General features: G+C 41.8%; 2 protein-coding genes and 1 long non-coding RNA gene across 6 annotated transcripts in view; 1 reads left to right on the forward strand and 2 right to left on the reverse strand.

Annotated features, from left to right (window-relative positions):
* Positions 1–507, reverse strand: part of LOC127423692 (BCL2/adenovirus E1B 19 kDa protein-interacting protein 3-like) — a 16,220-nt gene extending 15,713 nt beyond the window's left edge. The window contains exon 1 of the mRNA XM_051668197.1: positions 413–507. The gene's annotated coding sequence lies outside the window, so the exon portion shown is untranslated. The remainder of the gene's footprint in view (positions 1–412) is intronic.
* LOC127423828 (uncharacterized) overlaps positions 1–6,377 on the forward strand; it is a 7,625-nt gene extending 1,248 nt beyond the window's left edge. The window contains exons 2-3 of the long non-coding RNA XR_007894384.1: positions 3,875–3,962; positions 6,261–6,377. This is a non-coding gene — a long non-coding RNA (uncharacterized LOC127423828). The remainder of the gene's footprint in view (positions 1–3,874; positions 3,963–6,260) is intronic.
* On the reverse strand, positions 5,363–25,251 carry LOC127423777 (transmembrane protein 233-like). 4 transcript variants are annotated; one of them, XM_051668358.1, is made up of 3 exons: positions 25,014–25,246; positions 6,555–6,689; positions 5,363–6,420 (listed from the first exon to the last, which is right to left on the reverse strand). In XM_051668358.1, exons 1-3 carry the CDS (start codon positions 25,197–25,199, stop codon positions 6,409–6,411), a joined length of 333 nt encoding a protein of 110 aa, XP_051524318.1. In that variant the 5' UTR covers positions 25,200–25,246; the 3' UTR covers positions 5,363–6,408. The 4 variants fall into 4 exon arrangements, with proteins under 4 accessions (XP_051524318.1, XP_051524310.1, XP_051524301.1 ...); XM_051668350.1 differs by lacking the exon at positions 6,555–6,689 and adding an exon at positions 14,074–14,208; XM_051668341.1 differs by lacking the exon at positions 25,014–25,246 and adding an exon at positions 9,316–9,721 and having other exon boundaries at positions 5,366–6,420.
* Positions 25,252–25,584: the final 333 nt, after the last annotated feature.

The raw sequence follows: 25,584 nt of genomic DNA on the forward strand, positions 1-25,584 counted from the left end.
TTACTAAGGCAGGAGACAGATGTTTGAAGTTTTACCTAGAGAGTGAACGTAACACATTAACAATAGAAAAGTTTGAACAAGGTTACCTATACTGAGCCAAGAGGACAGTCTGTTTCCTTAAGCTGTGTCCTCTGTTCTTAAATAATCCTCTGTTGTACCACTACAGTGGATTCAACTTTAATAGGTTTAAATGTTACACTTCTGTTTGTAATACTAGCAGTACCTGGAAGATCATTACCACTGTAAGCAATAAGAATCCATGACTGGAACTATTAGTTTAATAAAAAAAATATAACTGCAAAACAAAATGCACAAAAGAACAAAGGAAATCCAAAAAGGTGATAAAACAAGTAAACCTTTTCTAGTATGTGTGTGTATGACTGTGTTGCAAAAGTTTCGATTTTTTGCTCACCTTCTTCACTAAAATCAGTTTGATAAGATCAGTCACAGGTGTGGTCATATCCAGGGCACAGTTCTGAAGTTCTCAGGTGTCTTCCTGTCTGTTTACTGGAGGATGGAAAGGAAACATCCATTTGTCCATAAAGAACACATGTATTGTGAGCTGCTCTGTTCGCTATGTGCCATTTGACCTCAAGATGCTCTAGATCACATTGAACTAACCTCAAGGCAAAGGTCGAGAGTTGAGAAGATTATTTGCAGGTTAAGAACTGCTCATTGACAGCATCTCAACCCAGCTTTTTTTTTTTTTTTTAGAAAGAAAATGAATAGTATCCCAGACCAAATGTATTGGACTGCCTCAGACAAAAAGAGTCAACCAGATAGAAATCTTTAGTTTTTTTGACAGCCCTTGCTCATATTAGGATACAACCATCTAAAACTATTTGACACAAGCCAAAATTCAAAATGAAAGGAAATGGCATGTGAATTGAGAGCAGTACTTCACATCACTGTAATGATTCATATCAGAGAATTATTAGCTCTATTGTGGCGATGAAGTTGAGTGGATCATTTGGTCTTTGCTTCCAGAGTGAATCACATGAACACTGTTTGAATATCCAGGTCATATTTCACCCCCAAATCAAAAGCTCAAGCCACTTGTCCCAATTTCGAGCGTCTTCATGCAGGACTTTACGAATCATATTCTTTAGGGTCTGATTAAATCGTTTGACCAAGCCGTCCGGTTGCGGGTGGTAAACGCTGCTCTGAATCGATTTAATCTCCAATAATTCATACAGTTCGCGTAGTGTACGTGACATAAACATAGTGCCCTGATCAGTGAGGATTTCTTTCGGAATACCAAACTCGGGCGATAATCCTGAAGAGTGCCTCCGCAACACTTTGCGCTGAAATTTTGCGCAAAGGCACTGCTTCCAGATATCACGTTGCATATTCCACCAGAACCAATACAAAGCTATGCCCGCATGCTCTCCATTCTAATGGCCCGACGAGGTCCATACCAGTTCTTTCGAAGGGGACCTCGATCAACGGAAGGGGGCACAATGGCGCTCTTGGGGTGGCCGGCAGATTCACCAGCTGACATTCACAGCATGCCGCACACCACCTGCGAACATCCCTGCGAATACCTGGCCAATAGAAACGGGACATTAGGTGGTTCAATGTTTTTTTCTGCCCATCGGATTATAATGAGCCATCTGGAATAACATATCCCGACAGCTCTGCGGTATTAACAGTTGGGTTGTATCCTCTTTTGTCTGAGTGTCCTGCATCACTCGATACAACTGATCCTTGATAATTGAAAAATACGGATATGCGAGTGCTATGTCTGGCTGGAGGCGCTGACCATCAATCACTCTCACTTGATCGAAGGCATACCTAAGGGTCTTGTCTCGCGTCTGCTCCAGAGGGAAATCCCCTGCAGGGAAGGACTGGGGATGCCGAGACTTCCCCCTCCCTTATGTCCTAATGATGTGGAGCTGATGTAGACGGCCCTGGCACCACCTCCCCAGCCAGCGAATCACACACCACACACCGATACACTTTGTTGCAAGACCCATCCACACATATTCCCCTTAATAAAGTGGTAAATGCCGACCAATTCGTACCCAAGATTAGTGGATGGGAGAGGCGGGGACTAACCGCAGCCTCGACACTATGCTTTTGTCACTGAAATTGTGAATATCCCCGTGCACACACCTTACCTTCACCCGCTGGCCTGTATCCAAAGCCTTGAATTGAAACAAGCTTTGGTGAATGGAGGTTTGATTACAACCTAAATCCACCAAGGCTTGGTATGTACCCCCCTTAATACTCACAGGTATCTGGTACGCTCCTGCTTGATCGGGGGCGGCCTGTGGCGCGTCAGGGACCCGGACCAATGTCTCCACTTGCATCACAGGGCATCTGTCCTAGAAGTGCCCAGGTTCCCCACAGCTCCAGTAGACTGGCCCAAACTTCACGCCCACACCCGCAACAGCGGATTCACCAGCCTGTGGGGGAGAGTGGAGAGGGTTAGGGAAAACCGGTGGGCTGAAAGTTTCCATGGGACCGGGGAACTGGTTTTGGGGACATAATTCTCCATTTTTGGGGAACTGGAACAGGACGAGGGGAAGGAGCGAGAGAGAGAGAGAGAGAGAGAGAGAGAGAGAGAGAGAAGAAGAGGGCTCACCTGCCCCCTGAGTACGCCACCATATGGTCCTCAGCCAGCTGGACCGCCCCATCCAGTGACGCCGGTTGTTGGCACTGGACCCACTCCGCTGTCCCTTTCGGTAGGCGGGCGATGAACTTGGGCCACGAGTTGGGCTTCCCCGGACAACAGCGGCACGAGGCAGGCCGGCCACTGAGTGCTGGGCCAGTTCCATGCTCCTGCTGTCCACTCAAAGAGCTCAAAGAATGCCTCAACGTCCTAAGATCCTATCTTCGTCAGTGTGATGTGCGGTACCGCCATGGGTGAGTCCGGGGTCACGGCTGAAGACCCCACCTGCCGGTCCTCCGCTTGAGCCTGGAAGAGCGCCTCAAACCGCTGCTCCTGTTCCATACGCAACTCAAGCAGAGACAGATATTGTACTTGGTGAATGCTGGCGAGGTTCTTGAACACTTCGGCCAGCAGCGAGGACTCCACAACAGCATTTTCTTCCTCTTAATCCCGGGTTTCGGCACCATTGTGACAAGTTCCTGGTTAATCCCTGAGGAAGCGGCACAGGTGATTTATTCAGTAATATGACACTTTTCAGTGCACACACACTCACACACACACAGATACACTCAGAATGGTGCGTGTCACTCTCTCTCCCCTCCGACAGTCTAGATTGCCCTTTTATCCCTCTCCAGCTCTCACTGCAACACAAAACAGCTGTTAGTGATAATTTCCCACAGGTGTCAATCCTAACAATTCTTCCTCTTTCGGCCTCATTCTCCACAGACGTAGCTCGACCACGCTCACATCACCACAGTCTTAAAATAGGTTTCATTTTCTTTATGCAAAACATAATTTAATATAATATTTTCATTGCCTCATTTGTCCAGTTGACGTCTGTTAAGTTTACTAGCCTGTATTGAGTTGCTGTGAGTTTTCCGGACAGTGTTTATAGATCATCCAGAGCATCATATGTTCTCACACTCATCATGTTCCTAATCTGAGCCTGAGCTTAAATAACGACCATCTCAAGAGAGCTGTCCTACATCAGGAGCAACCTAACTTAATATAAAAAAATTATTTCAATAATTGATCATTTTTGCACTGCTGTTCAACTCTGTAACATTTGACCTCAAAACATTTTTAATGCAACAAGGTTGGCAAAAATCATGTTTTGAAATGTCATGGGTTATTAACTTTGTCAATTATACTCAATTATCCTCCTGAGACCCCACGTCCACATGTGTGGACATTACATTTTGGCTTCACTATAGGCTATGCATAATTTCATTTAATTTAAACTGACTGATCTCATTTCAGGAAACTCTAGGCAAAATGTGACAAAACAACATGGCGCCGACCACAGCGGAGTTTGTCTTTGGGAGAAACGGCAAGAAAACTACATCTAGTAAGAAACCTCATTAAGTTTTTACATTAAAACCATTTTGAGTCAAAATATAAGAGTCTCTAGATTCATTCGATATGCCATTTTAAAAATGTCATCGATTTATCGTGAAATGGCACACTGTTAAACACAATGACTACTTATATGGACTTTAGGCTCATTTTACTTAAAATATCTTTAATTCACTGTGCATTATCACATTGAGAATCAATGGATGCATCCAAAAGCTGGAAAATGTTGCTTTCAGAGGCTGTATACAGAGTTAGGATGGAAATAAGGGCATTTTAAACTATTCTGAGACCAGTGCAGACAGACAGCACACCAGAGGTTAAGTCATTCCCTAATTAGGGAGCAAGGGAGCATCTTATAGCTTTCCTATGCAGCTATAGCAGTTCAGTTTCAGGCTGCAGATGATATTTGGACCACTCAACATGTTTGGCAGACAAGGGACAATGATAATCAGTACATAGATTCAGAATTTTTCATGCAGAATTTTATTTTAACATGTTTGGCAGTAATTGGATGATGCTGGCCATTACTTTGAATCAGAATTAGATTATGCTAATTTCTGATGTAATGTCTCAAAAACATGAATAACCAAAACTCCTGGAAAAAAATAAATAAAATCTGACTTTCTATAGCTTGGTATTATTTAACATTTCACAACTTAGTCCCGCTGTCCACATATGTGGACATCAATATTTTTTCAACACGCTTTTTAGGGGCTACTAGTTACAAATCAAAAAGGGGAATGGAAAATGCACACAACAGTCACACCCAAGTCTCAGGAGGTTAAATATGTAATGTATTACTAAGCACACAAAAACTGAGTTATACTACCAGAATCCATTAACATATTTCACAAGTGCCACATGCACTGGTCTCAGCCTGTTTACTAGTTTAAAGTATTTTCTTGTAAGCGTGTACATAGATGTAGATTTGAGGAGTACCCGCTCATGTTTATCAGCACAGGCAATGCAGAGTCAGCTACCCTGTGCCATATGACCCTGCTTGTTGGATCATGCTTGGCTAACCAGAGGTCCCTGACACTCCAGCATGTGATTGGGATCCAGCGCTATATATAGCACAGATGAGTGTTAACGGTACATATCCAAATACACCAGTACTCAGATCGGGCAGAATCTGTTGCTGGCATGAAAATGGGGATTAGTCATACTATCTTATTCAGCATACAAAACATTTGTCGTTTAGTAATACATACATTGGAAAAAAACTTTTTTTAAGTCAAAGGAATTGGTGTTCACTTCTGTAATCTGACATATATCTAAAAAATGTAGGGCAGGACTCTGTCAGAAGATCTTGAAAAGTGGGAGTTACATGGCAGAATGGTTGCAGGGGAGGAGTTGAAAAAATTCAAAAACAAGCTTGATCAAAACATTTTTAAAAAATGTTTGTGTAATCAAATAGTTTTATTCCAAATGAACCACTTTTGACAATACACAAACAATACATACTACAATACAGTAACAAATGGAGAATCTTTTCAAGCTCAAATACATATGGAGCCCAGTCAGTATGCTCCAAAAACACAAGCATTCGTTATAAAAAGTAAGACATCTTATTATTTGCAACCTGGTCTCATAGAATCAAATTACTATACCAACAATTTCTAAATAATTTTTATATGTGCCTTATTGTACATATCACTGCAGTTTCCTGGGGAAATGAACATTGCTCGACATGTGAGCGAAAGTATCATAGAAGCACCACAAAATGACATAGTTGCTTTAGCAGTTGCGTTTTTCATCTCACATTTGCTTTTTCGGATACCATCGGTTAGGTTTAGGTTTAAGGTTTAGGGTAGGGAGGAAGGTTTTGTTCATTTAAATCTCAATAAAGCATTAACCTTAAAATCCTCATATGTTTGGCAGAACATTTAACTCGCTTATAGCGCCACGCAGTGGACATTTCACCCCGGAACTGCCGCAATACGTGTCAGGAACCATTTAATAGCATTTTGCAAAACTGTTGCAACAGTCACGTAATTTTCATGAGATTGTTCACCAAAACAGATTAATATTTACATATTCAGTATTTGCATGGATTCATCTTGCCCACTTAAAACAACTTATAATATTTACTGATTTTAAAGTGCATATATTGAAAGTAGGTAATTATTAGTGTCTGTCTGTAAACAATTAAGAGTTCAACTTTTGGGTTTCTTGTTTTCTTGGCAAAGGGACTTTTCCTGCCCTCATTGTTTTAGAAAACAAACTGATAAGACAGCAATGACATATATTTTTATGAAGCCCTGTCCTCTAACTCTCTTTGTTCATGCAGAGGTAGAGAGCAGATCTGAGGAGAGTTGATGTCCAGTCTTGTTTGGGTTTATACTGAAAACCTCTGTTTCAACTCCAAGTAGTTCAAGAGACACAGGCTGAATGGGCTTCCACCGCTCAGGGGACAGCAGGACAAAACTACCATCTTCCTAAACATTTTTCTAAACAAACAAAAAACACAAAGAGCCAAGAAGAGGGGAAAAAAGAGAGATTTGAGATACAGTGATTTGACAGAATGAGATACAGTGTGTAGTAACCCCAAAATATACACTGAATACAGTAAACAGGATGTTACCGTGGTAAAATGCACAGCACAGAAAATGGTGATGATGAGGAGGCCAATGATTATGGAGGCGATAGATACATAGAGGGCCATCTTCCCTAAACGTCTCGAACCTTCATAATCTCCCTGATCATAACTGTTTCTGGACTAGAGAGAAGAACATACATTATGATTAAGTTCATACACCAATCAGCCACAACATTAGAACCACCTGCCTAATATCATGTAGGTCCCCCTCGTGCCGCCAAAACAGCTCTGACCTGTCGAGGCATTGACTCCACAAGACCTCTGAAGATGTCCTGTGGTATCTGGCACCAAAACGTTAGCAGCAGATCCTTAAAGTCCTGTAAGTTACGAGGGGTAGCTCTTCTGTGGGATCGGATCAGACGGGCTAGCCTTTGCTCCCCATGCATGTCAATGAGCCTTGGGCACCAATGACCCTGTCACTGGTTCACCGGTTGTCCTTTCTTGGACCAGTTTTGGTAGGTACAAACCACTGCATACCGGGAACACCCCACAAGACCTGCCGTTTTGGAGGTGCTCTGACCCAGTCGTCTAGCCATCACAATTTGGCCCTTGTCAAAGTCACTCAGATCCTTACGCTTGCCCATTTTTCCTGCTTCCAACACATGAAATTCAAGAACTGACTGTTCACTTGCTGCCTAATATATCCCATCCCTTGACAGGTGCCATTGTAATGAGATAATAAATGTTATTCACTTCGCCTGTCAGCGGTTTTAATGTTGTGGCTGATCAGTGTATAGAAATAAAAAACTTGCAAGCTTCACACTCTTTCTGTTTGTGATGTGTGTGTGTGATTATGCTAACAAAGATCCAGCCAGACAAACACCTGCAGTCTTCATCACACCAAAAATGATCTTCATTACTCTGGTCTTTGCTCAAACAGATACATATAAAGAGACATATACAGACACTGTTTCAGCCTTGCAAAAACTAGATCAACGAACAAAAATAAATTTTGCCATCATGTGAGAACTGTGAACATAATATAATGTTAAATTTCTGTGATGTGATCATGTGAACATACAGTGATGTCATAATTTGGACCTGCTGTTTTATCATAATTTAAACATCCTATGATGTCATATTTTGAACCTACTTTGATGTCATAATTTGAACATTCTGTGATATACTGTAATGTGAATTGTGACATCATAATTTAAGCATTTTTTGATGTCATTATTCCAGTGTTTTCATAGTTTTAACCTACCGTGACATCATAATTTGAGCATAATGTGATATGATTATTTAAACATACTAGCATATTTTAAGCCTACTATGATGACATGAAACATACTGTGATGTCATAATATGAAAATACTCTGATCTCATAATGTGATGTCGTAATACGGTGTGGCTGAACAAGGAGTGCGTAGAGATAATGTACGAGATGGTGAAGCTACAAAATAAAATGGCACAAACTCAACAATCAACATAAATCAAACCGAGATTAAAGCTGCACTATGTAAGATTTTTCGGTTAAAAATGAACAAATTGCCATTATTGATTGAGTACATAAACAATCAGTGTTCAAAACAATGTCCTTACCTTACCCTGATTCAATACGGTAAGCCTATATAAATTATTTGTATTTTGACCTGTCGGGTTCAATTTGCCACACAATCGCTGGCTTATGACGTACATCCTTGCATCATTACATCATGTCTGCACACACAGGAAAGAAGTACCGGCTGTCTCGTGTTCTGGCTGGAGAAACTAACTACGCTGTTCAACTCAGTTCAGTAACACTCACACAGATCAGGACAGCATCGTTACAGTCTAGATGGATGTTTACCTGTTATCCGTTTGGTGAAGTTGTTAACCAGCTGTAATGCTTGGATATGTTTTCTGGTAGGGTTGTTGAAGCTTATATTGCTTGTCATGCTTTTATGAATCAAACATTACTCATGTGTTAACCGATCACGATGTATCTATGTTGTCTGGTGAAGTTACTGTGGCATGTTTAATATACATGACTTCTGAAATTGACTTCTTGTATTATTATATTGCATATTTAAGCATATTATCTTTACATTTAATAAAGTATATTTTATCCCCATCATTACTGAATCCTCGTTTTATGTTTTTCATTTATTGTGTGTTATTGTGTGCATTGCATAGACATGTTATTATAGTAACTGAGGCTGGACAATATAGTATAACAATAATAAAGTCTTCTGTTGAACTTGTATCAGCCATATCATGAGTTTAACCTCTTAAATTGAAAACTGTAGAACAATTCAAACATTAATAGTAGATAAAACACTTGAATAATCATATTAAGATCTACTGGTGGTGGCTGAGGAGAGTCCCCTGTTCTCTATTTAAAAGTGCTTTGAGTGTCGTGTTAGAAAAGTGATTTAAGTGTAAAATTCATTCAATTATCTAAATAAGAGTGTTTTTTATCTTCATCAAAGCAAGTAATATTTCAAATGTTTAATCGTATAACATAATATCAGCATGAACACAGCACGTTATGACTCCGGCTCCAGTCATGATCACACACAGGTGATGTCCAGGTAAGCTCAAATTGGGAGATTCATCCGCCAGAAGAGCAGCGCCAGAGCACGACTGACATAAATGTTCTTCCGCAAATTGCTTGCAATTTTAAATTTCAACCACAAATGTCGCTAGTGAGCACAAAGTTACGTAGTGCAGCTTTAATGTGACAGCAGATAAAACCACAAGCTATTTCCTATTTTAGTGCAGACCATCTAAGTACACACATAGGCTACTTTCGTATTCGACTCACCATAGCAGAGAACACCAGGGCCAAAATGTTGATGGGGTAAGCTGGGCAGAAGCAGGTGAGGATGGTAAGAAACAGGTAATTTTGTAGAGGAGGACGTGGGGTTGTTGGACCGAACCAGCTTTGATATAAATCCACACTGCCGTTCAGTGAGACCTTCACATCAGACTGCGAACCGCCCAGTGCCATGCTGGCAGGCAAACACTCCTAATACCAGGCAGAATTTCCCAACAAAAAAACAAAAAAATCTCTTTTGGAGAAGAAGAAAAAGTGATAAAAATGGATAAAGAAATGAGCTTAGTAGAGTTTCAAATAGATGCAAAATAGAAAATAAATGCCGCAGGGTTAACAAGAGCTGTACGGGGTGTGAGGGCCAAGACTGAAGCTGAAATGAATAGTTTTTCAGAAGGGAGGGTGTTTGGGGGTCACTCTCCTTAAGCATTTGGGCAGCAAAGGACCCCGTGGGAAGGGGATCGGGGAGAGAAAGTATGGGTGACACTTTTCCATGGACAGATTCCAAGTCACCAAAGCTTATGTGTGTGTGCTTATGGTTGTCCATTTTTTGGTTGTGATTTATTTATATATCTCTAATAGTGTGGCTTGGAATGTTTTGTTTAGTGTAAAACTGTGTAAAATGACACCAAGATGGCCAATCAAACTAGACTTATAAAAGAGTCAAATGCAGTCAAGCAGAGAAATACTCAAAGGAAAATATTATTTCTTAGGAATGATAAAAATAGACCCAAATGAGACAATTGTAGACATGCAGTGAGATTATAGAGCTATATATTTAATGTGGATAGCATAATCCAGATTGTTTTTATTGAAATCTCTGACTTTTGATTCCAGACATTGGTATTTTGGCCAATCTGAGCACAGTTTGAGACCGAAATCTCTTCAGAAACTCTAGAGGAGACACATGTGAGAATAACTGAGGTGCTGTTTCATCTCAATTATTCAACAAAAAAATAAAAAATTCGATATTAAAGGAATGTTCCAGGTTTAATACAAGTTAAGCACAATTAGCAGCATTTGTGTCATAATGTCATAAAATAACCTATCTCTCTCTCTCTCTCTCTCTCGCTCTCTCTCTCTCTCTCTCTATATATATATACATATATAACCTATAACCTAGCTATATATATATATATAAGTGTTTACAGTAAGGCACTTCCAATGTAAGTAATAGGGGCCAGTTTATAAACATTACAATATACACTGTTTCAAAAGAATAGCCACAAGACGTAAACATTATACACGTTCAAATGATTTTCATGTGATAAAATTGCTTACTGACCTTATCTGTGTAAAGTTATTTACAATACCATGGTTACAGGGTTGTAATATTGGATATAACTTTGGTCTGATCTGTCAGCATACATGGATGGTGTTTGTAATGCCGAAATTTCTGAAGTAAGACCAGGTTTGTTAAACATGCCTCTGGGAAAGAAATACCTGGTAAACATTTTTGGAGGGCCTACAACTCTTTCAACATCACTGGAGAAAACATGCAACTCCCTTCATATTTTTAAACCATGTAAAATACATTTGTGATCCATGCTTCTGAATTTGTTCCAAAAGCACCACTGAAACGATTAGACCATTGCCTTCTCATGATGAATAATTATGCAAGTTATTAAACAATGCTGATGTATAACTGTGAAATACATTGTCTACATCATATCCAGTGACCTTCACTAATTATCGATTCTTGAAGTCAGGACAAAAAAATAAATACAATTCAAACCTGGAAGAAAAATAGTTTTAAAAAATCCTCTTCTAAAAAATAATAATTCACACTATCCTTTTTTGCCATTTTAGACAAAACATACATATCAGTTCAAATGTGTTTTTGGGTTTCTTGGGTTTCTGGTTAATCCCTTAAATTCCTGGTTAATCCCTTAATGAGGAAGTGGCAAGCCAGATGAAGTTTTCATTCACAGGTGATTTATTCAGTAATATGACACTTTTCAGTGCACACACACAGACACACACACAGATACACTCAAAACGGTGTGTGTCACTCTCTCTCCCCTCCGACAGTCTAGATTGCCCTTTATCCCTCTCCAGCTCTCACTGCAACACAAAACAGCTGTTAGAGATAATTTCCCACAGGTGTCAATCCTTACCGCTCTTCCTCTCCCGGCCTCACTCTCCACAGACTTCGCTCGGCTACACCCACATCACCACAGTCCTAAAATAGGTTTCATTTTCTTTATGCAAAATATAATTTCATATAATATTTTCATTGCCTCATTTGTCCGGTTGACATCTGTTAAGTTTACTAGCCTGTATTGAGTTGCTGTGAGTTTTCCGGACAGTGTTTATAGATCATCCAGAGCATCATATGTTCTCACACTCATCATGTTCCTAATCTGAGCCTGAGCTTAAATAACGACCGTCTCAAGAGAGCTGTCCTACATCAGGAGCAACCTAACTTAATATAATTTAATAATAAAAAAAAATATGATTTCAATAATTATAATAATTTTTGCACTGATGTTCAACATCTTTCCTCAAGGTTGGCAAAAATCATGTTTTGAAATGTCATGGGTTATTAACTTTTTTTGTCAATTATACTCAATTATTCTCCTGAGAATTATGCTAATTACTGATGTAATGTCTCAAAAATATGAATAACCAACACTCCTGGAAACATAAACAATTTTATCAAAAAAAATAAAAAAGAAAAGAAAAAAGAAATCTGACTTTCTATAGCTTGGTATTATTTAAAATTTCACAACTTAGTCCCACTGTACACATATGAGGACATCAATTTTTTTCTACAAATTTTTTAGGGGCTACTAGTTACAAATCAAAAAGGGGAATGGAAAATGCACACAACAGTCACACCCAAGTCTCAGGAGGTTAAATATGTAATGTATTACTAAGCACACAAAAACTGAGTTATACTACCAGAATCCATTAACATATTTCACAAGTGCCACACGCACTGGTCTCAGCCTGTTTACTAGTTTAAAGTATTTTCTTGTAAGCGTGTACATAGATGTAGATTTGAGGAGTCCCAGGACCCGCTCATGTTTATCAGCACAGGCAATGCAGAGTCAGCTACCCTGTGCCATATGACCCTGCTTGTTGGATCATGCTTGGCTAACCAGAGGTCCCTGACACTCCAGCATGTGATTGGGATCCAGCGCTATATATAGCACAGATGAGTGTTAATGGTACATATCCAAATACACCAGTACTCAGATCGGGCAGAATCTGTTGCTGGCATGAAAATGGGGGTTAGTGATATTATTCAGCATACAAAACTTTTGTCATTTAGTAATACATACTTTGGAAACAACTTTTTTGAAGTCAAAGGAAAAGGCGTTCACTTCTGTAATCTGACATATATCTAAAAAATGTAGGGAAGGACTCTGTCAGAAGATCTTGAAAAGTGGGAGTTACATGGAAGAATGGTTGCAGGGGAGGAGTTGAAAAAATTCAAAAACAAGCTTGATCAAAACATTTTAAAAAAATGTTTGTGTAATCAAATAGTTTTATTCCAAATGAACCACTTTTGACAATACACAAACAATACATACTACAATACAGTAACAAATGGAGAATCTTTTCAAGCTCAAATACATATGGAGCCCAGTCAGTATGCTCCAAAAACACAAGCATTCGTTATAAAAAGTAAGACATCTTATTATTTGCAACCTGGTCTCATAGAATCAAATTACTTTACCAACATTTTCTAAATAATTTTTATATGTGCCTTATTGTACATATCACTGCAGTTTCCTGGGGAAATGAACATTGCTCGACATGTGAGAGAAAGTATCATAGAAGCACCACAAAATGACATAGCTGCTTCAGCAGTTGCGTTTTTCATCTCACATTTGCTTTTTCGGATACCATCGGTTAGGTTTAGGTTTAAGGTTTAGGGTAGGGAGGAAGGTTTTGTTCATTTAAATCTCAATAAAGCATTAACCTTAAAATCCTCATATGTTTGGCAGAACATTTAACTCGCTTATAGCGCCACGCAGTGGACATTTCACCCCGGAACTGCCGCAATACGTGTCAGGAACCATTTAATAGCATTTTGCAAAACTGTTGCAACAGTCACATAATTTTTATGAGATTGTTCACCAAAACATAATATATATATATATATATATATATATATATATATATATATATATATATATATATATATATTTACATATTCAGTATTTGCATGGATTCATCTTGCCCACTTAAAACAACTTATAATATTTACTGATTTTAAAGTGCATATATTGAAAGTAGGTAATTATTAGTGTCTGTCTGTAAACAATTAAGAGTTCAATCTTTGGGTTTCTTGTTTTCTTGGCAAAGGGACTTTTTCTGCCCTCATTGTTTTAGAAAACAAACTGATAAGACAGCAATGACATATATTTTTATGAAGCCCTGTCCTCTAACTCTCTTTGCATCTTCTCTATTTATAAGTATGTTCATGCAGAGGTAGAGAGCAGATCTGAGGAGAGTTGATGTCCAGTCTTGTTTGGGTTTATACTGAAAACTTTCCAAGAGTTTATACTGTTTCAACTCCAAGTAGTTCAAGAGACACAGGCTTAATGGGCTTCCACCCCTCAGGGGACAGCAGGACAAAACTACCATCTTCCTAAACATTTTTCTAAACAAACAAAAAACACAAAGAGCCAAGAAGAGGGGAAAAAAGAGAGATTTGAGATACAGTGATTTGACAGAATGAGATACAGTGTGTAGTAACCCCAAAATATACACTGAATACAGTAAACAGGATGTTACCGTGGTAAAATGCACAGCACAGAAAATGGTGATGATGAGGAGGCCAATGATTATGGAGGCGATAGATACATAGAGGGCCATCTTCCCTAAACGTCTCGAACCTTCATAATCTCCCTGATCATAACTGTTTCTGGACTAGAGAGAGAGAACATACATTATGATTAAGTTCATACACCAATCAGCCACAACATTAAAACCACCTGCCTAATATCATGTAGGTCCCCCTCGTTCTGCCAAAACAGCTCTGACCTGTCGAGGCATTGACTCCACAAGACCTCTGAAGGTGTCCTGTGGTATCTGGCACCAAGATGTTAGCAGCAGATCCTATAAGTCCTGTAAGTTGTGAGGTGGGGTCTCCATGGATTGGACTTGTTGGTCCAGCACATCCCATAGATGCTCAATCGGCTTGAGATCTGGGGAATTTAGTGGCCAAGGCAACACCTTGAACTCTTCATCATGTTCCTCAAACCATTCCTGAACAATTTTTGCAGTGTGGCAGGGCGCATTATCCTGCTGAAAGAGGCCACTGCCATCAGGGAATACGTCATGGTTACTTTTGTAACCTCTGTTCCCTGATGGAGGGAACGAGACATTGTGTTGATGTAGTGACACTAGGGGTCACCCTTGGGAGCCCGAGACACCTCTGGTCTTTGATAAAAGGCCAATGAAAATTGGCGAGTGGTATTTGCATGCCACTCCCTCGGACATACGGGTATAAAAGGAGCTGGAATGCAACCACTCATTCAGGTTTTATGCTGAGGAGCCGATATAAGGTCCGGCCATTTCAGCGGGTAGTTCAGCGTTGTGGCAGGAGGGACACAACTTCTCGTTCCCTCCATCAGGGAACAGAGGTTACCCAAGTAACCATGACATTCCCTATCTGTCACTCACTCGACGTTGTGTCGATGTAGTGACACTAGGGGTCCCTATACGAAAAGCCACAATTGGCTGAACTGTGTTACGTGAACTGGCGGTGTGTGGTGGGCAGACTACTGTGTGCCTCATGGCCAGCACACCAGGTCGACACGTAACCTCCCCCAACATAGTTATGAGTGTCGAACGGCCCTTTTTGGGGACAAGTCAACTATCCAAAAGATAGAGACAGGCTTAACCCAGTCGTGGCCTCTTTTCCCCTTCTTTTTTTCCACTCCCTAAAAAAGAAGGGGGATTGTCCGACTGGGCCGCCAGGTCTAGTCCCAAGGGGAAGACACCGCGGAGACCACACCTTGCCCAAAGAGAGGGGGGGATATTGCTCGTCTTCAAATCCAAGGGAGGTGGAAGGTGCTATGTGCAAGCGATACACCCGGCCAGCTATCCCAGGCTTATCCGCTTGTGTTGCGTGCCACTACCTGGGACAAAACCGGTTCCACCCGGAGGTTGTAGAACCTTGCACAGGTCTTGGGTGTTGAAGGTGCCAGGGCCCAGGGAGCCGCTACACCCCTGGTAGAGTGGGCTTGTAGCCCTACCAGGGGCGGCATGTCCTGGGCGACATATGCCATAGTTATGGCGTCAATGAGCCAGTGGGCGATCCTCTGCTTGGAGACAGCTCTTCCTTTCCGCTGTGCACCAAAGCAGACAAAGAGCTGCTCAGAGATTCTAAAGCTCTGCGTGCGATCCATATAGATGTGTAAAGCGCGCACCGGACACAGCAACGACAGGGCTGGGTCTGCCTCCTCCTGGGGCAGCGCTTGCAGGTTCACCACCTGGTCCCTAAAAGGGGTGGTGGGAACCTTGGGCACATAGCCCGGTCGGGGTCTCAGGATAACATGAGAGTATCCCAGACCGAACTCCAGGCACGTTTCGCTGACAGAGAATGCTTGCAAGTCACCTACCCTCTTGATGGAAGTGAGCGCAATCAGGAGGGCAGTCTTCAAGGAGAGTGCCTTAAGCTCGGCTGACTGCAAAGGCTCAAAAGGGGGCTCTCTGTAGACCCTGAAGAACTACAGAGAGGTCCCATGAGGGAACGAGGCGCGGTCTGGAGGGATTCAGCCCCCTGGCACCTCTTAGGAACCTGATGATCAGGTCTGCTTCCCTAAGGACTTACCGTCGACTGCGTCATGGTGTGCTGCTATGGCGGCAATGTACACCTGCAAGGTGAAAGGGGACAACCTCCCTTCCAACCTCTCCTGCAGGAAGGAAAGCACTGATCCGACTGCACATCTCTGGGGGTCTTCCCGACGGGAAGAACACCACTTAGCGAACAGACGCCACTTAAAGGCATACAGGCGCCTCGTAGAGGGGGCCCTAGCCTGAGTGATCACAGGTGGTAGACCGCTTAGGTCTTCCGCGTCCCATCCAGGGGCCAGACATGGAGATTTCACGGGTTCCGGGCGGCCATGAGACGGGTGGCGTCTGCTTCCTGCGGTGGGCTCCACGCCGGGGCCGGGCTGAAGGGGCGGGCTGCAGCGGAGCCGGTGCAGTCACCGCAGGGGGACGCCCTTGGCGATGAGTAGACGGGGTGCGGGATCTTGAGCCGCACAGGGGCAGGATATGCCGGCTAGCATCTGTCTACTGCTCCACCATCGAGAATTGCTGGGCAAAGTCCTCGACGGTGTCGCCGAATAGGCCCACCTGGGAAATGGGGGCAGCAAGGAACCGTGTCTTGTCGGCCTCGCCTATCTCGACCAGGTTGAGCCAAAGGTGGCGCTCCTGGACCACTAGTGTGGCCATCGTCCGCCCGAGAGTCCGCGCCGTGACCTCCGTCGCTCGGAGAGCAAGGTCGGTTGCCGAGCGCAGTTCCTGCATCAATCCTGGGGCGTAACTACCCTCATGCAGTTCCTTTAGCGCCTTGGCGGACTTGCAGGAGAGCCATGGCATGCTGGGCAGAGGCGGCTTGTCCAGTGGCACCATAGGCCTTGGCCGTCAGAGACGATGTAAACCTACAGGCCTTGGACGGGGGCTTTGGGCACCCATGCCAGGTGGCGGCGCTCTGCGGGCATAGGTGCACTGCGAGCACCTTTATCCACTGGGGGATTGCCGAATAGCCCTTGGCCGCCCCACCATCGAGGGTAGTGAGTGCGGGGAAGCTGAAAAGATTGGGACCGGGCAGTAAAAAGTGCCTCCCGCGACCATGTCAGCTCTTCATGCACTTCCGGGATGAAAGGAACGGAGGTGGGGCGTGGCTTTGAACGGCGCCGCGAGCCCAGGAACCAATCACCGAGTCACAAGGGTTCAGGGAAAGCAGAGGGTTCCACTCTAGCCGACGCTCACGGCTGCCCGGGAAAGCATGTCGTCATCTCCACGTCAGCCTGTGACTGGGCAATCGTCCCCGAAGGGAGGAGCCCAGCTGAGGCTTCCGACTGGACGAGCCCGCTCTCCGATGCTGCGCTCGAGAGCTCATCACTTTCGCGGGCTCCGAATAAGAGGTCGAACTCGCCGTGAGACGAGCCGGCGGACTCATCCGGAAGCCCGAACAGGACAGATGAGCATGCTGGGGAATGGGAGGTCCACGGGGGGATACCCGGTGGAGGCGGTCCCATTGGGGTCCCCAAATCGCCCCCAGTGCTAGCCGCGCTGGCCTCATACCCGTGGGTAAAAGGACCGAAGCAGGGAGCCTCTGGGGTGGGGCGACCGCAACGTTGCCATGAACATGTCCTCGCAATGAAAACATGACCATCCACGAATGCTGTCTCCGCGTGAGCAGTGCCCAGACGTGAAAGACAGTGATCGTGACCGTCAGAAGGCGAGAGATAACGAGCGCAACCAGGAATAACACACAATCGGAAAAGCATCTTTAGAAAGACACGTCTTTAAAAAGACGTTCCGTATGTGCCGCTCTTTTTGAGAAATATACTCTTTTAGAGAATATTTCTGCCAAAGCACCCAGGGGCATTCTCTGCAGTGCACCAGTGCAGAGGGGGGAGAAGCCGCTGAAATGCGCCGTTAGATCCAGCAGAGGTGAATGAACAGTCGTAGGAATTCAGCTCAGTGAGCATGACCGTTCGGCTCCAAAGAGAAAATCTGAATGAGTGGTTGCATACCAGCTCCTTTTATACCCGTATGTCTGGGGGAGTGGCATGCAAATACCACTCGCCAATTTTCAATGGCCTTTTATCAAAGGCCAGAGGTGTCTCGGGCTCCCAAGAGTGACCCCTAGTGTCACTACATTGACACAACGTCGAGTGAGTGACAGATAGGGAACCGTTGCCATGAAGGGATATATATGGTCTGCAACAATCTTTAGGTAGCTGTTGCTGACGGCACGCTGCACGAGAGTTTAGCACCTGCTTAGCATTGCTTATTCTTATTCTTATACATTCATCATTTATCCTTTGTTATTTTACCGCATGCTTCGGGTTTTTCCGCTTTTCTACCGTTTCATCTGTGTGCATTTTACCGTGCGTGCCCATTTCTCTAGTTTTTTTTGTTTGTTCTTTTTCCGCTTTTTTCCGCTTGTCTACATCTCGCGCCTTGACTGCGTGCATTCGTTTTCTCCACTGTGTTTTACACAGATTATTGCATAAATCTCAAACATCTGCTGATTAGGAACCACATCGATCTCAAACCCTCGCCGCTCAAGAACAACCACAACAACAACAACAACAAACAATTGCGGAACCACATCTATCTCAAACCCTCGCCGTTCAAGAACAACCACAACAACAACAAACAATTGCAGTAAGTCATGGCATCTGCTCATGTTATTCCTTAGTGCATTACATGCCACATGTTTCACATGTGAAAAATGTAAGGAATTATTCAAGCTGACGGAGAAGATTAATGAGATAGAGACATGCATCCGAACTCAAGTGGAGGTCAGTGAGAAAGAGAAGCCGGTAGATACTGTTTCGGATGCGGGTAGAGCAACGAGCAACACACACACGTTGGTTCTGGCTGAAGAGCCCCAGCAACAGGGAGTTTGGGTGACGTCTCGGCAGCATACTCGCTCAGCAAAGTGACATCTTTCTCCCATTCCTGTTAGGGTTTACAATCGATTCTCTCCACTCAGTGATGCACCCACTGAGAATCATGTTGAAAGAGCCCTAATAATTGGTGATTCCATTGTAAGGAACGTGGAAATAGAGACTCCAGCCACTATTGTTAAATACATTTCGGGTGCCAGAGTGTCTGACATCAGATCAAATTTACAAGTGCTGGATAATGCTAAACGTAGATTTTCTAAAATTGTTATTCATGTCGAGACTAACGATGTCCGGTTTCACCAGTCATAGATCACTAGAGATAATGTTAAAGAGGCATGTGAACTTGCAAAAACGATGTCAGATACTGGAATATGCTCTGGCCCCCTCCCTGCTCGTCGTGGTGATGAGGTTTATTGTAAATTAGTGTCACTGAATGGCTGGATGTCTGAGTGGTGTCTGGAGAATAGCATAGGATTTATAGACAATTGGAAGAGTTTTTGGGGTAGACCTGACCTCTCTAGTAATGTGGCTTATAGTCTTAATAATGATAGTATTTGACTAACTGGGGCCCAGGTCAGGAAGCAGACAAACTGGTTAATCTAAACGTCTGCTAGCTGCCTTGAGACGTCACACAGGTCACATAAACTACAACACATAGAGACTATATCACCTAGATATCATATAGAGTCTGTTCCCCGAACTATCAAACACAAAATTCTAACTAAATCATTTAGAAAACATTTGATTAAGGTCAAACTTGAAAAAAAAAAAAGAAAAAACTGAAGACAAACAATATATAAAGGTAGGGATACTAACTATTAGATCTCGTTCTACCAAAGCACTAATTGCTAGTAATCATATGCTAGATTTAATTCTGTCACATGGAGTTGATGTTGATACTATAGATATTCTACTACAGAGAGACATCTCATCATTACTTTATCTCTTGTTTGTTGCGATCAGCTAATGTCACTCAATCTACACCACACTATCGTTCAAGTAGAACTGTTCTTTTGACTACTAAAGATAGCTTCACTAATAATCCTCCAGAATTGTCTCTCATACTAAGCCAAAAAGTCAAGAAGAACTTGATGTAATAAAAGAAAGTATAAATACAGTCTTCTCTAGCACTCTTGATAGTGTCGCCCACCTTTGATTAAAGAAAATTAAAGAAAAAAGCTTCGCACCATGGTACAATGATCACACTCATGATCTCAAGAGAGCAGCTCGGAAAATGGAGTGCAAGTGGAAGGATACAAAATTAGAGGTATTTCACGGTGCATGGAATGATAGTGTTTGTAGCTACAGACAGGCACTAAAAGCTGCCAGGTCAGATTTGTTTAGGAATAAAGCATAAACTGAACCAGATATTCTGTCACAGCACAATAATAATGACTTCATGAATTTCTTTACTGATAAAATTGAAATAATCAGAAATAAATGTGGAACAATGCAATCAACTGTCACAGCACCTCAGAAAACAGTGTCTCATAATTTTTCTCATGAGCAACTTCCATCCTTCGCTGTCATAGGTCATGAAGAGTTAACAAAACTAATCAAAAAATCAAAAGCCACAACATGCATGTTAGATCCAATACCAACTAAGCTCTTAAAAGAGGTATTCTCTGTAATCTCAGAACCTCTTCTTAATATTATGAACTCCTCACTATCCTTAGGACATGTCCCAAGAAACTTTAAAATGGCAGTTATCAAATTCACAATTCTCCAAATTAGCAGAGTGTATCAATGAAATCAAAGACTGGATGGCCAGAAATGTCCTTCTACTCAATTTCGACAAAAACAGAGGTACTAATGATTGGACCAAAAACCTCTAAAAATAAGCAGCTAAAATACAATTTGACTCTCGATGGATGTACTGTTATGTTGTCTTCTACAGCGAATAACTTGGGTGTTATATTTGATACCAATCTGTCCTTTGAAAATCACATTTCCAGTGTTTGCAAAACAGCATTCTTCCACCTGAGAAATATTGCTAAATTACGACACATATTCTCTGTTGCTGATGCCGAAAAACTAATTCATGCATTCATGACCTCAAGACTAGATTATTATATTTCATTACTGGCAGGATGTCCAACAAGTTCAATAAATAAACTTCAATTGGTTCAAAATGCAGCTGCCAGAGTGCTGACTACAACCAAGAAATATGATCATATTAGTCCCATTTTATCGTCATTACATTGGCTACCTGTTAAATTTCGTATTAATTTTAAAATTCTGTTAACTACATACAAAGATTTGAATGGTCTAGCTCCACAGTAATTAAGTGACATTCTGACATGCTATATTCCATCACGTTCATTACGATCACAAAATTCTGGCTTGTTAATAGTTCCTAGAATATCAAAATCCACAAAAGGTGGTAGATCCTTTTCATACTTGGCTCCTAAACTATGGAATAGTCTCCCTAACACTGATGCAGACACACTCACTCAGTTTAAGTCTAGACTAAAGACTCATCTATTTAGCCAGGCATATGCCTAATTTATCCTTCAACTCACAATTAGGCTGCTTTAGTTAGGCCTGCCAGAACCAGAAACATCTATCATGATCTATAACTCTGCATAAAATTGAATGGCATCTATGCTAATGTTATTCTATTTGTTTCCATGTCGGGATTCATATCCCGAGGTTACCAGAGCCGGCCAGATCCAGCTCCGTTCCTGCTTGGTGTCGGACTCCACAGCTACTTGTCACTGATAGATGACGACAAACTACAGCAGGTGCTAGCCAGACATCACTTCAGTCTTTTGACTTCAGAGGATGACCTGATGCCAACTCCAACTTTAAGACATCAGAATACTTCATATGTCACTGCCTGATCCTTGGACTAAGGATGGACCCCATTGAACCTCTCTGAAATGACCTGCAGGTTGAACTGCGATGCACCTCTCTGCCTGCATCACCGTCTATTGATGGACTACACTTTTGAAATGGAATACATAGACTATCAATTAATTGCCAACAAAAGACTTCATCGGCCAAATAACAAAGTTCAATGCATCAATGTGAACTTCTGCAGTTAATCCAGGATGGACTTCAAAGACATTAGTAATTAATCTTAAAGTAAAAAAAAAATATATATATATATATTAGAAACAATGAGTTTTTTAAACAATGGACCTTAATGCTTACTTAATTTACAAATTTAAAACCATGACTTGCACTGCACATCATAATAATATTGGCATTATATTCATGATGTTAGCCAGAGAGGAACTGGCCCCCACAATGAGCCTGGTTTCTCCCAAGGTTATTTTCTCCATTAACCAACATCTTAAAGAGTTTTGTGTTCCTCGCCACAGTCACCTTCAGCTTGCTCACAGGAGTTCTAAATACAATTATTATTTAATTATTTAATTTCTATAAACAATTTACAATCATATTTAAACTACACAATGACCACTCTAGGACTTTATAGATATTACAGTTACATTTTTTGTTAATGCATGATTTCCTGTAAAGCTGCGTTGAAACGATGTGTGTTGTGAAAAGTGCTATACAAATAAAAATGACTTGGCTTGACTTTAGGTAGGTGGTACATGTCAAAGTAACATCCACATGAATGGCAGGTCCCAAGGTTTCCCAGCAGAACATTGCCCAGAGCATCACACTGCCTCCGCCGGCCTGCCTTCCTCCCATGGTGCATCCTGCTGCCATCTCTTCCCCAGGCAAACGACGCACACGCTCCCGGCTGTCCACATAATCTAAAAGAAAATGTGATTCATCAGTCAAGGCCACATTCTTCCATTGCTCCATGGTCCAGTTCTGATGTTCACGTGCCCATTGTAGGCGGTGGACAGGGGTCAGCATGGGCACTCTGACCGATCTGCGGCTACGCAGCCCCATATGCAGCAAGCTGCGAATGACCGTGTGTTCTGACACTTTTCTATCACAGCCAGCATTAAGTTTTTCAGCTATTTGTGCTACAGTAGCTCTTCTGTGGGATCGGATCAGACGGGCTAGCCTTCGCTCCCCATGCGCATCAATGAGCCTTGGGTGTCCATGACCCTTTCGCCGGTTCACCGGTTGTCCTTCCTTGGACCACTTTTGGTAGGTACTAACCACTGCATACCAGGAACACCCCACAAGAATTGCTTTTTTGGAGGTGCTCTGACCCAGTCATCTAGCCATCACAATTTGGCTCTTGTCAAAGTCACTCAGATCCTTACGCTTGCCCATTTTTCCTGCTTCCAACACATGAAATTCAAGAACTGACTGTTCACTTGCTGCCTAATATATCCCATCCCTTGACAGCTGCCATTGTAATGAGATAATAAATGTTATTCACTTCACCTGTCAGTGGTTTAATGATGTGGCTGGTTAGTGTATAGAAATAAAAAACTTGCAAGCTTCACACTCTTTCTGTTTGTGATGTGTGTGTGTGTGTGTGATTATGCTAACAAAGATCCAGCCAGACAAACACCTGCAGTCTTCCTCACACCAAAAATGATCTTCATTACTCTGGTCTTTGCTCAAACAGATACATATAAAGAGACATATACAGACACTGTTTCAGCCTTGCAATGTTTAAATATTTATCAAAATATTCAAACTAGATCAAAGAACAAAAATACATTTTGCCATCATGTGAGAACTGTGAACATAATATAATGTTAAATTTCTGTGATGTGATCATTTGAACATACGGTGATGTCATCATTTGGACCTAGTGTTTTATCATAATTAGAACATACAGTGATGTCATAATTTGAAACTACTGTGATGTAATACTTCAAACATTCTGTAACATCATAATTTAAACATCCTATGATGTCATATTTTGAACCTACTTTGATGTCATAATTTGAACATTCTGTGATATACTGTAATGTGAATTGTGACATCATAATTTAAGCATTTTTTGATGTCATTATTCCAGTGTTTTCATAGTTTTAACCTACCGTGACATCATAATTTGAGCATAATGTGATATGATTATTTAAACATACTAGCATATTTTAAGCCTACTATGATGACATGAAGCATACTGTGATGTCATAATATGAAAATACTCTGATCTCATAATGTGATGTCGTAATACGGTGTGGCTGAACAAGGAGTGCGTAGAGATAATGTACGAGATGGTGAAGCTACAAAATAAAATGGCACAAACTCAACAATCAACATAAATCAAACCGAGATTAAAGCTGCACTATATAAGATTTTTCGGTTAAAAATGAACAAATTGCCATTATTGATTGAGTACATAAACAATCAGTGTTCAAAACAATGTCCTTACCTTACCCTGATTCAATACGGTAAGCCTATATAAATTATTTGTATTTTGACCTGTCGGGTTCAATTTGCCACACAATCGCTGGCTTATGACGTACATCCTTGCATCATTACATCATGTCTGCACACACAGGAAAGAAGTACCGGCTGTCTCGTGTTCTAGCTGGAGAAACTAACTACGCTGTTCAACTCAGTTCAGTAACACTCACACAGATCAGGACAGCATCGCTGCAGTCTAGATGGATGTTTATCTGTTATCCGTTTGGTGAAGTTGTTAACCAGCTGTAATGCTTGGATATGTTTTCTGTACAATTCAAACATTAATAGTCACTTGAATAATCATATTAAGATCTACTGGTGGTGGCTGAGGAGAGTCCCCTGTTCTCTATTTAAAAGTGCTTTGAGTGTCATGTCAGAAAAGTGATTTAAGTGAAAAATTCATTCAAATATGTAAATAAGAGTAATGTTTTCCTTCATCAAAGCAAGTAATATTTCAAATGTTTAATCATATAACATAATATCAACACAAACACAGCACGTTATGACTCCGGCTCCAGTCATGATCACACACAGGTGATGTCCAGGTAAGCTCAAATTGGGAGATTCATCCGCCAGAAGAGCAGCGCCAGAACACGACTGACATAAAGTGTTCTTCCGCAAATTGCTTGCAATTTTACAGTTTCAACCACAGAGGTCGCTAGTGAGCACAAAGTTACGTAGTGCAGCTTTAATGTGACAGCAGATAAAACCACAAGCTATTTCCTATTTTAGTGCAGACCATCTAAGTACACACATAGGTTACTTTCGTATTCGACTCACCATAGCAGAGAACACCAGGGCCAGAATGTTGATGGGGTAAGCTGGGCAGAAGCAGGTGAGGATGGTAAGAAACAGGTAATTTTGTAGAGGAGGATGTGGGGTTGTTGGACCGAACCAGCTTTGATATAAATCCACACTGCCGTTCAGTGAGACCTTCACATCAGACTGCGAACCGCCCAGTGCCATGCTGGCAGGCAAACACTCCTAATACCAGGCAGAATTTCCCCCAAAAGAATCTCTTTTGGAGAAGAAGAAAAAGTGATAAAAATGGATAAAGAAATGAGCTTAGTAGAGTTTCAAATAGATGCAAAATAGAAAATAAATGCCACAGGGTTAACAAGAGTTGTGCGGGGTGTGAGGGCCAAGACTGAAGCTGAAATGAATAGTTTTTCAGAAGGGATGGTGTTTGGGGGTCGCTCTCCTTAAGCATTTGGGCAGCAAAGGACCCCGTGGGAAGGGGATTGGGGAGAGAAAGTATGGGTGACACTTTTCCATGGACAGATTTCAGTAATACCTGGTAAACATTTTTGGAGGGCCTACAACTCTTTCAACATCACTGGGGAAAACATGC

The sequence above is a fragment of the Myxocyprinus asiaticus genome, chromosome 3, assembly GCF_019703515.2.
Source record: "Myxocyprinus asiaticus isolate MX2 ecotype Aquarium Trade chromosome 3, UBuf_Myxa_2, whole genome shotgun sequence".
Lineage (NCBI taxonomy): Eukaryota > Metazoa > Chordata > Actinopteri > Cypriniformes > Catostomidae > Myxocyprinus > Myxocyprinus asiaticus.